Source organism: Aquarana catesbeiana, linkage group LG05, assembly GCF_042186555.1.
Source record: "Aquarana catesbeiana isolate 2022-GZ linkage group LG05, ASM4218655v1, whole genome shotgun sequence".
Lineage (NCBI taxonomy): Eukaryota > Metazoa > Chordata > Amphibia > Anura > Ranidae > Aquarana > Aquarana catesbeiana.
This window is the reverse complement of record NC_133328.1, coordinates 647374998-647391322: the sequence shown is the minus strand read 5'-3', so window position 1 is coordinate 647391322 and position 16325 is coordinate 647374998. Positions and strand designations below refer to the sequence as shown.

General features: G+C 45.3%; 1 protein-coding gene across 1 annotated transcript in view; it reads left to right on the top strand.

Moving 5' to 3' along the window:
- Positions 1 to 15724, top strand: part of LOC141145654 (uncharacterized) — a 37802-nt gene extending 22078 nt beyond the window's left edge. The window contains exon 2 of the mRNA XM_073632490.1: positions 13422 to 15724. Coding sequence (XP_073488591.1) covers positions 13422 to 15058 — 1637 coding nt within the window. The 3' untranslated portion in view covers positions 15059 to 15724. The remainder of the gene's footprint in view (positions 1 to 13421) is intronic.
- The last annotated feature ends 601 nt before the right edge of the window (positions 15725 to 16325 follow it).

The window sequence follows — 16325 nt, the reverse complement described above, 5'->3', positions numbered from 1 at the left end:
GGCGGGCTGAGTGTGTACAGAGCGCAGTGTGCAGAGCAGTCAATGGGGTGGATGTAATGCAATGTAAAGGCTCGGGGGCCAGTGCTCAGTGGTGTGTATGGGGCGGCATTTAAAAACACCAGTCTCTGTATTTTCCTCCACTGGTGTCTCCTTATACATGGGATCTGCGGCTCTCCCCAGCTAGGACTTTATGTGTGTCAGTGCCTAGGATGAGTGTCGGAGCTCGGCGGAAGACACTTCCAGGCTGCTCTGTGTATTGTTCCAAGGAGGGGAGCGCAGATCAGCTCCCATACACATGTACTTCAGAGCAGCTCCACCAAAATTCTTCTGCTTTCTCGAGTTACTGAGCCGCGCCGTCTCCGCACTCCTCCCCTCCTCCTCGTGCTTCTCTGTCCTGTTATACTGACACCCAGCTCTGCTCACAAGGCTGTGTCATCTCCACACCAGAGAGCTGTGTATACACAGCAGCCACAGTTGTGCCCTAGGTGGTAGTGCACCGAAGGCGGCTGCCTAATCCGTCTAGTGGTAGCACCGGGCCCTGTACAATACAGTGCAACCGTAGTGCAGTTGCTACTACTTTTCTGGTGGTGTACACAGCACCCAATACAGTGCAGTGTGGTGTTGCCAAACAAAATATACATCATACCCGGAAGGCCACCGAGGAGAGGCAGACGCTCACAGGCCACTAAAAGAGGGCAAGCAGGCTCTGTGTCTACAGTCAACAGTGTTGGGCGCGGACATGGTGCATCCTCTGCAGGTGGCCGTGGGGCACGCTTGTCCTTTTTTTCTGCTGCTGGCCGTGTCATTGAGCCAGAACATGCAGAAGAGTTGGTGGAGTGGATAACAAAACCGTCCTCATCCTCTGTCACCCAGGCTCAGAGTACTTTGCCCTCCAATGCAGCTGCCAAAGCGGCCTATTCCACCGGTTCCTTGTCCACAGTCACTCCTTCCGTAGCCCCACCATCATGCACGGAGGAATCCCGCGAACTATTTGACCACAGTGTCGGGTACATGCTGATGGAGGATGCGCAGCGATTAGAAGGCTTAGATGTTGGTCCCCGGGTTGAGGAAGGGAGCAAGGTGAGCCTAGAGAGAGGGGGTGCCCAAGAAGGACTAGAAACTGGCAGTCATGTTCCCCCAGCTGCAGTATACTGCCAAGTTTGCTCCAGTGACGAGGAGGGTGGGGATGATGAGGTCACTGATTCTACTTAATTGCCTGATAGAAGAGAGGAAGAGGAGGCATAACTCCAACGAGCCAGGATGTTGTCAGGAAAAGCCCTCTTGCAGTTTTCCCAGCAGATTGAGGGTTAAACGAATGCCTGTGCATAGAAGCGCCATCCGGCGCTCGCGCACGCGCAATAGCGCCAATAGCGCTAATAGTGCTAACAAACGTACGCGCATGCGCAATAGCACCAATAGCGCTAACGTGCGTACGCGCATGCGCAATAGCGCCACTTGGCGCCAAAGATAGGCTATTTAAAGAAGACTGTTTCAATGCTGCCTTGCTGTCCGGTCTACAGCGTTTCCTGAGATCCTTGCTACCTTGTTACCAGTTTTCCTGTATCCAGTACCTACTTGGCTTGTTCCTGACTTACCTGCTTGCTGCCCGTCCCGATCTTGGCTTGGACTCTGACTATTCTCTTGGTTTGCCCTTCTGTACCTGATCTGCCCGCCAGTACCATGACCCGGCTTGTCTGTAACCTGCTACAGGACTACAGTGCACCTCCCTGCTGTCTGCAACCTGCTACAGGACTACAGTGCACCTCCCTGCTGTCTGCAAACCTGCTACAGGACTACAGTGCACCTCACTGCTGTCTGCGACCTGTTACAGGACTACAGTGCACCTCCCTGCTGTCTGCAACCTGCTACAGGACTACAGTGCACCTCCCTGCTGTCTGCAACCTGCTACAGGACTACAGTGCACCTCCCTGCTGTCTGCAACCTGCTACAGGACTACAGTGCACCTCCCTGCTGACTACAGGATCCTGCCTTCTACTTCAGTGTTCCAGTCAGGCACTTGTGCCCCTCTGTACTTTCGAGTCCCTGTTCACACCTTCAGGGGTTCTTAAGTCAGAGGCATACGAGAGGCCGTTCTCTGCATTCCGGGCTCCACCTACCAGGTACGTGACAGATGTCCTCTAAGGGGCAGCTTAAGGTCAGCCACCCCACTGCATCACACCGCAGAGCTCCACAGGTGCAGGGCGCTGCTGACTCCCCGCTGATTTTGAAAAGTTCCTTGGTGTGGGCCTTTTTTGACACGTGTGCAGCAGATCACACCATTGCTGTTTGCAACCTATATCTGAATCAGATCAGGCGTGGCCAGAACAGCAGCCACTTGGGCACCACATGCTTGACCAGACATATGACGACCTCCCATGCAGTCCGTTGGCAACAGCACTTGAAAGACCCACATCAAAGAAAAAGGCTGATTTCTCCTTGCTCCTCATCTGGGATCTCCAACCCCATCATACCTCCAGTCCTCTCAAAAACCTGCACTGAGAGGAATGAAGGTATAACAATAGGTGTCCCAAGTACTTGCAGCCAATCTGCTATCAGTACACCTCCATCTGATTTTAGCAGGCAAATTTCCCTAACCCAGTTGCTAAACTGGAAAAAGAAATTCGGTCCCAATCATCCACATGCTCAGTGTCTGAATGCTAGCTTGGCCAAATTGCTAGCACTGCAACTGCTGCCTTTTCAGCTGGTAGACTCTGCCCCCTTCTGTGAATTTGTGGAATGTGCTGTACCTCAGTGGCAGGTTTCCAAAACGCCATTTCTTTTCACGGAAGGCCATTCCGGCTCTCTACGGGCATGTGGAAGGCAATGTTTTGGTTTCATTGGACAGGGCGATCAGCAGTAAGGTGCATAATACCGCTGACTCATGGTCCAGCAAGCATGGGCAGGGACGTTACTTTTCCTTCACGGCACACTGGGTAACTCTGCTGGCACCTGGGAAGGATGCAAGACAGGGTTCAGTATTGTTGGAGCTTGTTCCGCCACCATGCCTCCAAAATGCTAGTGGTCATTCTGCCACAGCTCTCTCCTCCACCCCCTCCTCTTCTTCTTCCTCTATGGCCCCTTCTTCTGATTTCTCCTCTGAACCAGCGGTGCTCCGTAAGCGGTCAAGGGCCTACGCAAGCACTCAGGCAAAAAAGATGCCATGCGGTGCTTGAGTTGGTCTGCTTAGGGGACAGGAGCCACACTGGGGCAGAGATTCTGTCAGCTCTGCAGGGGCAGGCCCAGAGGTGGTTGACACCACGCCATCTTTAGCCAGGAATGGTTGTATGCGACAATGACAATAAACCTTTTCTCCGCCCTCCGACAGGGACACTTGACCCATGTCCCATGTTTGGCACACATCTTGAATTTGGTGGTGCAGCGGTTCTTGAGCAGGTACCCAGGCTTAAAGGATCTCCTGAGGCAGGCCAGAAAAGTCTGTGGTCATTTCCGCTGGTTATACAATGCCAGTGCTCGGCTGGCTGACATTTAAAGGGAATGCAACCTGCCCACCAACTGCCTCATTTGTGACATGCCCACCAGGTGGAACTCAATGTTGGCAATGCTGCAGTGGCTGCACTCACAGCAGAGGGCCATAAATAAGTACCTGTGTGAGTATGGCACCAGGACAGGGTCAGGGGAGCTTGGCTTTTTTTCGCCACGCCAGTGGCTACTGATCAAGGATCCATGCACTGTTCTGTCACCATTTGAGGAGGCCACGAGGATGGTGAGCAGTGACAATGCATGCATCAGTGATACTGTCCCTCTTGTCTTCCTGTTGGAGCACACGCTTCGTAGAATAATGGAGGGGCACTTGAGGCAGAACAGGGGGAGGAAGAGGAGAACTTCCTTACCTCTCAAGGCCCCCTTTATCCAGATAGAATTCCTGTGGGCCCGCCAAACACACAGGAAGAAGAGGAGGAGGATTGTGTAAGCATGGATGTAGAGGATAACACTCAGCAGCAGTCTTCATGGGATGGTTTTCAGTCCCCAGAAACCCAAGGAGTTGTACGTGGTTGGGAGGAGGTAGTTGCTGACAACGTCATCCTCAGAGGCCCAGAGGACTCACAATTGAATGCGTCTGCAAACTTACGCTGCATGGCCTCCCTGATTCTGCAAAGCCTGCAAAAGGACCCTAGGAGGATGAAACATCTTTAGGAGGCCATGTAGAAAGGTTTGTGCAATGCGTTTCCAGACCCTGGGAGGTTACAATTTCCTGGTGCTGGACAACATGTTGCTGAGGCTTCGGTCAGTCAGAGGAAGAGCGGTGGGAAAGGTGACCGATGCCTTTAGACAATTTTTTAGTCCTCAGCGCCAAGGTCTGATCGGTTCAAGCAACCATCGCCAGCGTCTGCATTACATGGTGCAGGAATATCTTGGGGCAAGAGCAGACTTGGAGACCTTTCCAACAGACCATCCACTGGGTTACTGGGTCTTGAGGATGGACCACTGGCCAGAACTTGCTCAATATGCAATTGAGCTACTAGCCTGTCCTGCATCCAGCGTTCTTTCTGAAGACACATTCAGTGCTGCTGAAGGGTTTGTAACGTATCATAGAGTGCGCCTGTCCACAGACTCTGTTGATAGGCTCACATTCATAAAAATAAATCGGTCTTGGATCAGCAGCAGCTATCAAGCACATGATGCTGATGTAACTGATTGATTTTTCTATGGATGTGGGATCCTTTGAAGACTGCCTATGCTGAGTGACTATCCTATTCCTTCTCAATCTTGGAGATGCTATGTTCAACAATATTTTTGGTTTAGGGCACCACCACCACTGCCTAAGGCCCAATTTTTCTGCCCCTTTTTAACAAGGGCATGTAATTACAATTTTTGATATTGATAAAATTGATAAAAATATTTCATAGCAGGGCCCGTTCCTACGCCCAACAAGCGTAACTGTCAGGGGATACAGTGTTGTGGCACCACCAATGCCTAAGGCCCAATTTTTCTGCCCCTGTTTAACAGGGGCATGTAATTACAAACCTTGCTATAGTATTTCATAGCAGGGCCTGTTCCTGCGCCCAACAAGTGTAACTGTCAGGGGTTACAGTGTTGTGACACCACCACCCAAGGCCCAGTTTTTCTGCCCCTGTTTAACAGGGGCATGTTATTACAATTTATGATCAAATATTTCATAGCAGGGCCCAACAAGCATAACTGTCAGGGGTTACAGTGTTGTGGCACCACCACTGCCTAAGGCCAAATTTTTCTGCCCCTGTTTAACAGGGGCATGTAATTACAATTTTTGATCAAATATTTCATAGCAGGGCCAGTTCCTGCGCCCAACAAGTGTAACTGTGAGGGGTTACAGTGTTGTGGCACCACCACCACCACTGCCTAAGGCCCAATTTTTCTGCCCCTGTTTAACAGGGGCATGTAATTACACTTACTAATATAATATTTCATAGCAGGGCCTGTTCCTGTGACCAACAAGCGTAACTGTGAGGGGTTACAGTGTTCTGGCACCACCAACACTTATGGCCCAATTTTCTGCAGCGTATATAGGGCAGGCCATATAGTATATATACTTGTGTTCAGAGTATATTGTGCTTGCGGGGCCTCCCCATGCAATTTGTTTTTAAATTTGGGTGCGGGGTTCCCTTTAATATCCGTACCAGACCCAAAGATCCTTGTAATGGGCTGGGGGGACACATGTCGTTTTTATCAATGATTTTCATGTATATTGCCGGGACCCGACAATACATTACAGCCGCAAGCAGTTTTAAATGACTTTTTTTCCTTTAGAAATGTCATTTTGCTGTGGTATTGTTCAAAACACGGGAAAACTGTGCCACTTTACAGGCATACTATAGACACCCCCCCAGGCACAATATTTAAAGGAATATTTCATTTTTATTTTTTCACTTTAAGCATTCTTAACCGCTTCAGCCCCGGAAGGATTTACCCCCTTCCTTACCAGAGCTTTTTTTGAGATTCGGAACTGTGTCGTTTTAACTGACAATTGCGCGGCCGTGCGACGCGGCTCCCAAAAAAATTGACGTCCTTTTTTTCCCACAAATAGAGCTTTCTTTTGGTGGTATTTGATCGCCTCTGCGATTTTTATTTTTTGCGCTATAAACAAAATAAGAGCGACAATTTAAAAAAAAACGCATTATTTTTTACATTTTGCTATAATAAATATCCCCCAAAAATATATAAAAAAACATTTTTTTCTTCAGTTTAGGCCGATCGTATTCTTCTACATATTTTTGGTAAAAAAAAATTGCAATAAGTGTTTATTAATTGGTTTGCGCAAACGTTATAGTGTTTACTAAACAGGGGATAGTTTTATGGCATTTTTATTAATAATTTTTTTTACTAGTAATGGCGGCGATCAGCGATTTTTATTGTGACTGCGACGTTATGGCGGACATGTCGGACAATTTTGACACATTTTTGGGACCATTGTCATTTATACAGCGATCAGTGCGATTAAAAATGCACTGATTACTGTGTAAATGACACTGGCAGTGAAGGGGTTAACCACTAGGGGGCAGGGGGGGATAAGTGTGCCCTAGGGAGTGATTACTAACTGTAGGGGGATGGGCTGTGTGGGTGACGTCACTGATCTCTGCTCCGATGACAGGGAGCAGAGATCAAGTGACATTTGTCACTAGGCAGAACGGGGAGATGCTGTTTACAATGGCATCTCCCCGTTCGTCCTCTCCGTGAGGCGATCGCGGAATTCCCCGCGGCGATCGAGTCCGCGGGAACCGCGACCCAACTCACGGAGCTCCCGGCCGGCTCGCGCACGCAATGGCACGGCGGGGAATTCAAATGGACGTACAGGTACGCCCATTTGCCCAGCCGTCCCATTCTGCTGACGTACATCGGCGTGCGCCGGTCGGGAACCGGTTAAAATCACTGCTCCCAAAAAAACTGCCGTTTTTAAAACTTTTTTTTTGCACTGATACAAGTCCCCTGGGGCAGGACCCGGGTCCCCAAACACTTTTTATGGCAATAACTTGCATATAAGCCTTTAAAATGAGCACTTTTGATTTTTCACGTTCGTGTCCCATAGACTTTACCGGTGTTCGCGTGTTCGAGCGAACTTTTTTTGCATGTTCGGATGTTCTGGTGCGAACCGAACCGGGGGGGGTGTTTGGCTCATTCCTACTAGCAGCCCAATCAGTGATCGGTAATGGTGTGCAGTAACCTATAGCAACACAATCAGTGAGCGGTAATGGTGTGCAGTAACCTATAGCAACCCAATCAGTGAGCGGTGATGGTGTGCAGTAACCTCTAGCAATCCAATTATTGAGCGGTGATGGTGTGCAGTAATATTTAGCAACCCAATCAGTTAGCGTTAATGGTGTGCAGTAACGTCTAGCAACCCAATCAGTGAGCGGTAATGGTGTGCAGTAACCTCTAGCAACCCAATCAGTGAGCGGTAAGGGTGTGCAGTAACCTCTAGCAACCCAATCAGTGAGCGGTAATGTGTGCAGTAACCTCTAGCAACCCAATCAGTGAGCAGTAATGGTGTGCAGTAACCTGTAGCAACCAATCAGTGAACAGTTGTGATCTGCTGTAATCTCTCGCAACCATTCAGTGAGCTGTAAGGATAGACTGTAATCTCTGGCAACCAAGTTCTCTAAGGAGTGATGGCGATAGATTGAGAAATACATGTTTTGCTTCCTGCAATGTGTTAAAAAGAATGGTGACTGGTTCACTTCCTGTTAAGATTCTACCCAGAATTCCCTGCTTGCTGACAACTTCCTTATTTACACATACAATAAACAATTAAAAACAGCAATAACAAAAAGGAACGCTAGATGGAGCCTGCACACCACATATGATTGACTTAAGTAAATTATACATTTTGCATGTAAATTTAACAACACAGGCACAAATAACCAGTATAAAACATCTGGTGGACAGAACAATATTCATCTTGATTATTGGGGGGGGGGGGGGGGGTTTCTCAGGGCCGCAGTAGCCTTCTGAAATAGGCCAATTGCAGCCTCCTCCAGGTTACTCCTCTTCCTGGGACTTTTTGTTGGAATGCGGAGGGGAGGGACCTGGATTTATGGCAGGCTACTGGGCCCGGCCACCTCCTGGCTGCCACTTTCCACTGCCTGGCTGAGGCTTTCCTGTGTATGAAAAAGAGACATAGTTTTAGTTTTTTGTTCAGCAATCACACACAATTTTCAGCTCATGACTGTTGCAAATTGCATGTTAATAAATAGAAACGACTATCATTCTGACCCCAGCATTTTTCATTCTTGTCACAATCATTTTTGTCTACTACTGTCTATTGATACGTAAAACACTTTGTGAAATCATAAATTAGTGATCAAAAATAACATCTATTGAACATCATAAATTTGACAACCAAAAATATTTTTAAGAATGCTATACCTGACTCAAGCTGGGCTCCTCCACATGCTGCTGCCTGGAAGGCCCAGGTTGGTCGTCGGAAGCCTCAGCTTTGGGGGGGAAGGAAGCCTTGAAGGAAGATTGGAGAGTGCTGGCCTGGGTTCACTCTGGACTGACAGAAAATGTAAAAAAGAGGAGAAAAAACTGCGCTAAGACGAATAAAATGAGCAGCAGCTTATTGTGGGATATACACAAAACAAATAGGAAACAGAGAAGCTGCGCTAAAAAAAATTATGAACCCAAAAAAGTGATTATTTTCAGTATAAACTAAAAATGAAAAAATATGTGAAAAAATGTGAGAATTAAAAGATGAATGGACCGCCCCAAAAACACAAAAAATTTTGTGATGTGCTAATTAAAGTCCAAAGTAATAAATGTTCAAATAATTCAAATATTAACACTCAGTGACTTGACATACAAAGTGTATCCCCAACTGATGAATGGCATGCTTACCAAAACGTAAGCCAATTAAACAGGTGGCTTAACCCAGCCCAGGCCTTGATGCGAAACTTCTGTGATGCACTCGGGTTCGGCACATCACGGATCTGGTGGACAGATTACTGGGAGGGGCTGGGGAAGACCCGGCTAATATGGTGCACGTTGGCACCAATGACAAAGCCAGAGGCAGATGGAGTGTCCTAAAGAACGATTTTAGGGACTTGGGAGCTAAATTGAGGAAAAGGACCTCCAAGGTAGTATTCTCAGGAATACAACCAGTACATCGAGCCACACCAGAAAGGCAGAGGGAGATTATGGAAGTAAACAAGTGGCTGAAGAGCTGGTGTAGTAAGGAGGGGTTTCGGTTCCTGGAGGACTGGGCCGACTTCTCAGTCCATCACCAGTAATATAGAAGGGACGGACTGCACCTAAATGAGGAGGGTGCAGATCTGCTGGGAATGAAGATGGCCAAAACGTTAGAGGAGATTTTAAACTAGGCAACGGGGGGGGGAGGGTCCGGGGGGGAGGGCCCAGAGGTAGAGATAGTCAGCGCAGAACATATTCCAGAGGGTAGCATTGGGGGCATTAGTGTTAAGTTGTCTAAGGCACATAAACCCAAGGTAAGCATAGTAACAAGTCCTAGTTGCAATCTCAGAACACCCAATAAGAGGATAGCATGCGCATGGTCTAAACAACGTGGCATGTTAACCAATGCCTGGAGCCTAAGACAAGATGGGTTAACTAGAGATACTGTTGTACAAGGAGGATTTGGGTTTTGTGGGAATTTCAGAGACCTGGTTCAACAGCTCTTATGATTGGCTGGCAACCATTCAAGGGTATAGCAGGGATAGAGAGGGTAAAAAAGGGGGAGGGGTATGCCTATATATCAAGAATAATGTACAAGTGAATATGAGAGATGACATCACTGAGGGAGCTAGGGAGGAGGTGGAATCCTTATGGGTAGAGCTCCAAAGGGATGAAGCTAAGGGGAAAATAATACTGGGAGTATGCTATAGGCCCCCTAACCTGAGGGAGGAAGTGGAGACGGATCTCCTATCACAATTTAGATTAACAGCAAGGATGGGAATTATAATGGGGGATTTTAACTATCCAGACATAGACTGGGCGGAGGGAACCGCGCATTTGTCTAAGGCTCGCCAGTTCCTAAATGTCTTGCAGGACAATTTCATGGTTCAGATGGTAGATGCACCAGCTAGAAAAAAAGCATTACTGGACCCACTGATTACCAACAATACAGACCTGATCACGGATGTGGAAATACGGGGCAAGTTAGGAAACAGCAATCACAAGTCAATTGGCTTCAGTATAAATCACACAAATAGGAAACATAAGGGGAATACAAAGACACTGAATTTCAAAAGAGCCAACTTCCCTAAACTATGAACCTTGTTAGAAGGCATGAATTGGGATAAAATCTTAGGAACAAAAAGCACGGAGAAGAGATGGGTTTGCTTTAAGAGCATATTAAATAAGGGCATTAGCCAATGCATCCCATTGGGTAATAAATTTAAAAGAGCGAACAAAAGTCCTGGATGGCTTAACTCCAATGTAAAAATGCATATAAAAGCAAAGGAGAAGGCCTTCAAAAAATACGAGGTTGAGGGATCATCATCAGCATTCAGACTTTATAAAGAATGCAATAAGAAATGTAAGGGTGCAATCAGGGCGGCTAAGATAGAACACGAAAGACACATAGCGGAGGAGAGCAAAAAAATTCCCAAGAAATTCTTTAAGTAAGTAAACAGTAAAAAAGGAGGACAGACTATATTGGACCCATAAAGAATGAGGAAGGACATCTGGTTACAAAGGATGGGGAGATGGCGAAGGTATTGAATTTATTCTTCTCCTCAGTCTTCACAAGGGAATCGGGGGGGCTTCAGTAACCAAAACTGCAGTGTTTATCCTCATGACACAACACAGGAAGCACCTCCATGGTTAACAGAGGACAGAATTAAACTTAGACTTGGGAAACTTAACATTAATAAATAACCGAGACCAGATGGCTTGCATCCGAGGATACTTAGGGAACTCAGTCAAGTGATTGCCAGACCATTGTTCCTAATTTTTACTGACAGTCTACTGACTGGAATGGTACCAGCTGATTGGAGAAAAGCCAATGTAGCATCAATATTTAAAAAGGGCCCAAAATACATCCCTGGGAATTACAGACCAGTTAGCCTCTAACATCAATAGTATACAAGCTCTTGGAGGGGATGATAAGGGACTATATACAAGATTTTAGTAATAAGAATTATATCATTAGCAGTAATCACCATGAATTCATGAAGAATCGTTCTTGCCAAACCAATCTATTAACCTTCTATGAGGAGGTGAGTTGCCATCTAGATAAAGGAAGGCCCGTAGACGTGGTGTATCTGGATTTTGCAAAAGCATTTGACACAGTTCCCCATAAACGTTTACTGTACAAATTAAGGTCCATTGGCATGGACCATAGGGTGAGTACATGGATTGAAAACTGGCTACAAGAGCTAGTTCAGAGGGTGGTGTTAAATGGGGAGTACTCGGAATGGCCAGAGGTGGGTAGTGGGGTCCCCCAGGGTTCTGTGCTGGGACCAATCCTATTTATTTTGTTCATAAACGACCTGGAGGATGGGGGAAACAGCTCAATCTCTGTATTTGCAGACGATACTAAGCAGGGCGAAACCTTGCAAAAAGATCTGAACAAATTAATGGGATGGGTAACTACATGGCAGATGAGGTTTAATGTAGAAAAATGTAAAATAATGCATTTGGGTGGAAAAAATATGAATGTAATCTATACACTGGGGGAAAACCTCTGGGGGAAATCTAGGATGGAAAAGGACCTGGGGGTCCTAGTAGATGATATGCTCAGCTGCTGCTAACAAAGCAAACAGAATATTGGCATTAAAAAGGGGGATCAACTCCAGAGATAAAACGATAATTCTCCCGCTCTACAAGACTCTGGTCCGGCCGCACCTGGAGTATGCTGTCCAGTTCTGGGCACCAGTCCCCAGGAAGGATGTACTGGAAATGTAGCGAGTACAAAGAAGGGCAACTAAGCTAATAAAGGGTCTGGAGATCTTAGTTATGAGGAAAGGTTGCGAGCTCTGAACTTATTCTCTCTGGAGAAGAGATGCTTGAGATATGATTTAAATTTACACCAAATACCGTACTGGTGACCCCACAGTGAGGATAAAACTTTTTCGCGGAAGGGAGTTTAACAAGACTCGTGGCCACTCATTAAGATTAGAAAAAAAGAGGTTTAACCGTAAACTACGTAGAGGGTTCTTTACTGCAATGGCCTGTACACACGATAGGATTTTCCGACAAAAAAACATGGATTTTTTTTCTGAAGGATGTTGGCTCAAACTTGTCTTGCATACACACGGTCACACAAATGTTGTTGGAAATTCCGAACGTCAAGAACGCGGTGACGTACAAGACATACGATGAGTCGAGAAAAATGAAGTTCAATAGCCAGTGCGGCTCTTCTGCTTGATTGATTCCGAGCATGCGTGGAACTTTTGTGAGTCGGAATTGTCTACACATGCTTGGAATTTCAGACAAAATGTTTTGTTTTTTGAAAATTTGAGAACCTGCTCTCAAACATTACTTGTCGGAAAGTCCGACGACAAATGTTCTATGGAGCATACACACGGTCGGACTTTCCGACAACAAGCTCACATCCAACATTTGTTGTCGGAAAATCCTATCGTGTGTACAGGGCATAAGAGCGGCAAGGATGTGGAAATCCCTTCCACAGGCGGTGGTCTCAGCGGGGAGCATTGATAGTTTCAAAAAACGATTAGATAAGCACCTGAACGACCGCAACATACAGGGATGTACAATGTAATACTGATATATAATCACACACGACTGTCTTTTTTCAACCTCACCTACTATGTAACTATGTAACCCTCTCTCCCAAAGTTCTGTTCAAGAGAAATAAAAATCTCTTTGCATTCAAGAAGTGTCTGCCGCCCAATGAATCTACCTTGCATTACACCCACTATGCCTTACAACCCACCATATAAAGAAGGATGTCAGCTATCTCTGGCCCTGGAGGTTCTCATTAGACTGAAGGAGGCCGGAGACCTTGCTACACACGTACAATATGTGTGCAATAAGTAAACTAAACAGTTACTCCACTTAGAGATGGAATCAAGATGTAATGTCCTTCTTGGTTCTTTTCTCAGAGTCCAACTCAAAACTTCGGTTTCCTCAAAAGTCTCCAGCACATGTCCTCGTCCTTTGTGTTTCAAAAAGTCCTAAACTCTTCACCCAACTTCCTGTATATCATATCCTGTACTTTGCTTAGCTCCTAAATCAGACTGGTTTATTTGCCTATCAATGGGGAAAGCCTAGCTTCTTAACACAACACATAATCTTAAAAATATAACTCCAAATCAGTGCTATAAAATCACTACAAATAGCCATGACAACACAGTTTCTCATTAATTAGGTAGAGGATGTTTTGGTTCATTTGAGTCCACCTCACCATAACCTGTCTGGTTGTACCCTTGGAGAATTTTCAATATTGGGTGACTTCCTATTGTGATTATATAAAGATGCCAATAATTATTTGTTTGTTGATTTTGTAGGTAAGCAAAGAACTCTTTCTATGGTAGAAGATTGTAAAAGGTCTTTACTACTGAAACTAAACAAGTACCTGAGCAGCAAAAACAAGGATGGATTTCTGACCATTTACAAGATGAATATGGAGCGTGTGAAGAATCAGAAGATATGGGAATATGGAACAGCAAAGGCCGATAAGAAAAACAAAGTGATCATGATGGTTGGTGAAACAGGATCTGGTAAAACAACCCTGATTAACACTATGATCAACTACATCTTTGGTGTGGACTGGAAGGATGAACACCGGCTCCAGCTAATTGAGGAGAGTAGTGAGATGAGTCAAGCTCACAGCCAAACATCGAGTGTCCACATCTACCAGATCAACCATGACGATCTCTTCCAAATCCCTTACTCTTTAACCTTCATTGACACTCCGGGGTTTGGAGACACCAGAGGGATAGATGAGGATGAGAAAATCATGCAGAAGATACGAGAATTTTTTTATAAATGCAAATTCAGGGAAATTGATGCGATTTGTTTTGTGGTTCCGTCTACTTTGGCTCGGTTAACTCCAACACAGTCGTACATCTTTGACAACGTTTTGTCTATTTTTGGGAATGACATCAAGGATAATATAGTCTTCTTCACAACCTTCGCCGAAGTCGGGGAACCGAACGTTCTCTCTGCAATTATGGAGGCTGACGTTCCATGTGCGAAATCTAAAGATGGAAAACCTGTGTACTTCAAGGTCAATAACAGCATGCTGTATGCTAATAACCACCCAGATGAAGAGGACGACTATGGTTACCTGGCTTATGAAATACAATGGAAGATGGGAATGAAAAGCATTGAGAAATTTCTTTTACACTTTTTGCCTGGATTAGCCAGTAAAGATCTAAGTTTAACGAAGACAGTTCTGTCAGAAAGACATACTTTGGATGTAGTTTTGGTTGGGCTTGTCCAAAAAATTGAGGAGACAATGTTTAAACAGCATGAACTGAAAGAAACAGATACAAATCTGAATGAACACAAGACGGATATTGAAAGCAACAAGTATTTTCAATTTGAGGTGACAGAAACTGTAAAAAAAAAGATAGACTCTGAGACTGAATGTTCAACCAACTGCCGTGAGTGCAGCTCTACATGTCACCGAGATTGCCTCGTGTATTTTGACTCCCTGGTTTATTTTTGTGAAATTTTTAATCTCAAGGGAACTTGTCGTGTGTGTGGACATAAGTCTAGCACACATTTTTCAGAAATGTCTTACTGGGAAACTTTTGTTGACAAAAAAATGAAAAGTTATGTTGACGTAAAAGAAAAATATGAAAAAGAGGAGAAGATGACACTGACCCTATCAAAGGTTCTCATAAAATTGAAGGATGATATCAAGAAGGCAGAGCAAGAGGCCCTGAAACTTATTCAGGAGGTGGCCAGGATCCTTAAACAACTCCAAGAGATCGCCTTAAAGCCAAATCCAATGTCTACTGTGGATTACATCCAGCTGCTCATCGAAAAAGAGAAGCGGGAAGGAAAGAGTGGATTCATGGAGAGAATTAAAATTCTGGAAGAAACCGTTAAAAAATTTGGTATCCTCAGTAATATTCAGTCTCAAGGAGCAGGTGCCAGCTTTGACACATTTGTCTATCTAAAGGGTCTCAATTAGAGAACAGATAGAAAACAGGTGGGGAAATGTATGTTTATGCCTTCAGCTACTTCAGCTACTGATTTTTTTTTTCTTGACCCATACAAAAAAAAAACAAAAAAAACAAAAAACAAAACAACTGATAATTAGTGAATAAATGGACAAGCATAGCTAGTAGTATTTAGTCACATATAACTAGGCTTGTTCTGAAATGTTGAAGACATTTTGTTGCTCATCCAAGTAGCTCCATCAGCTTTAATGAATGTCAGGAACATACCCCAGTATTTGTAGCCACATCATTAACCGCTTACCTACAGGGCACTTTCACCCCTTTCTGGCCCAGGCCAATTTTCAGCTTTCAGCACTGTCACATTTTGAATGATAGTTGCGCGGTCATGCTACACTATAACCATGTGAAATTTTTATCATTTTATTCACACAAATAGAGCTTTCTTTTAATCACTGCTGGGTTTTTTATTTTTTACTAAAAAAAGACCGAAAATTTTGAGAAAAAAAAAGTTTTTCTCAATTTCTTTCAGTAAATTTTGTAAATAGGTAATTTTTCTCCTTCACGCATGGGGATATGTTACCAAAAGTATTGGGACGCCTGCCTTTACACGCACACAAACTTTAATGGCATCCCAGTCTTAGTCCGTAGGGTTCAATATTGGGTTGGCTCCGCCCTTTGCAGCTATAACAGCTTCAACTCTTCTGGGAAGGCTGTCCACAAGGTTTAGGAGTGTGTCTATGGGAATGTTTGCCCATTCTTCCCGAAACGCATTTGTGAGGTCAGGCACTGATGTTGGACGAGAAGGCCTGGCTCACAGTCTCCACTCTAAATTATCCCAAAGGTGTTCTATCGGGTTGAGGTCAGGACTCTGTGAAGGCCAGTCAAGTAAGTTCCTTCACCCCCAAACTCGCTTATCCATGTCTTTATGGACCTTGCTTTGTGCACTGGTCCAAATCATTTGGTGGAGGGGGGGTTATGGTGTGGGGGTTGTTTTTCAGGGGTTGGTCTTGGCCCCTTAGTTCCAGTGAAGGGAACTCTTAAGGTGTCAGCATACCAAGACATTTTGGACAATTTCATGTTCCCAACTTTGTTCCCTTCCTGTTCCAACATGACTGCCCACCAATGCACAAACCAAGGTCCATAAAGACTTGGATGAGCGAGTTTGGGGTGGAGGAACTTGACTGGCCTGCACAGAGTCCCAACCTCAACCCCATAGAACCCCTTTAGGATGAATTAGAGATGTTGGCCTTCTCGTTCAACATCAGTGCCTGACCTCAC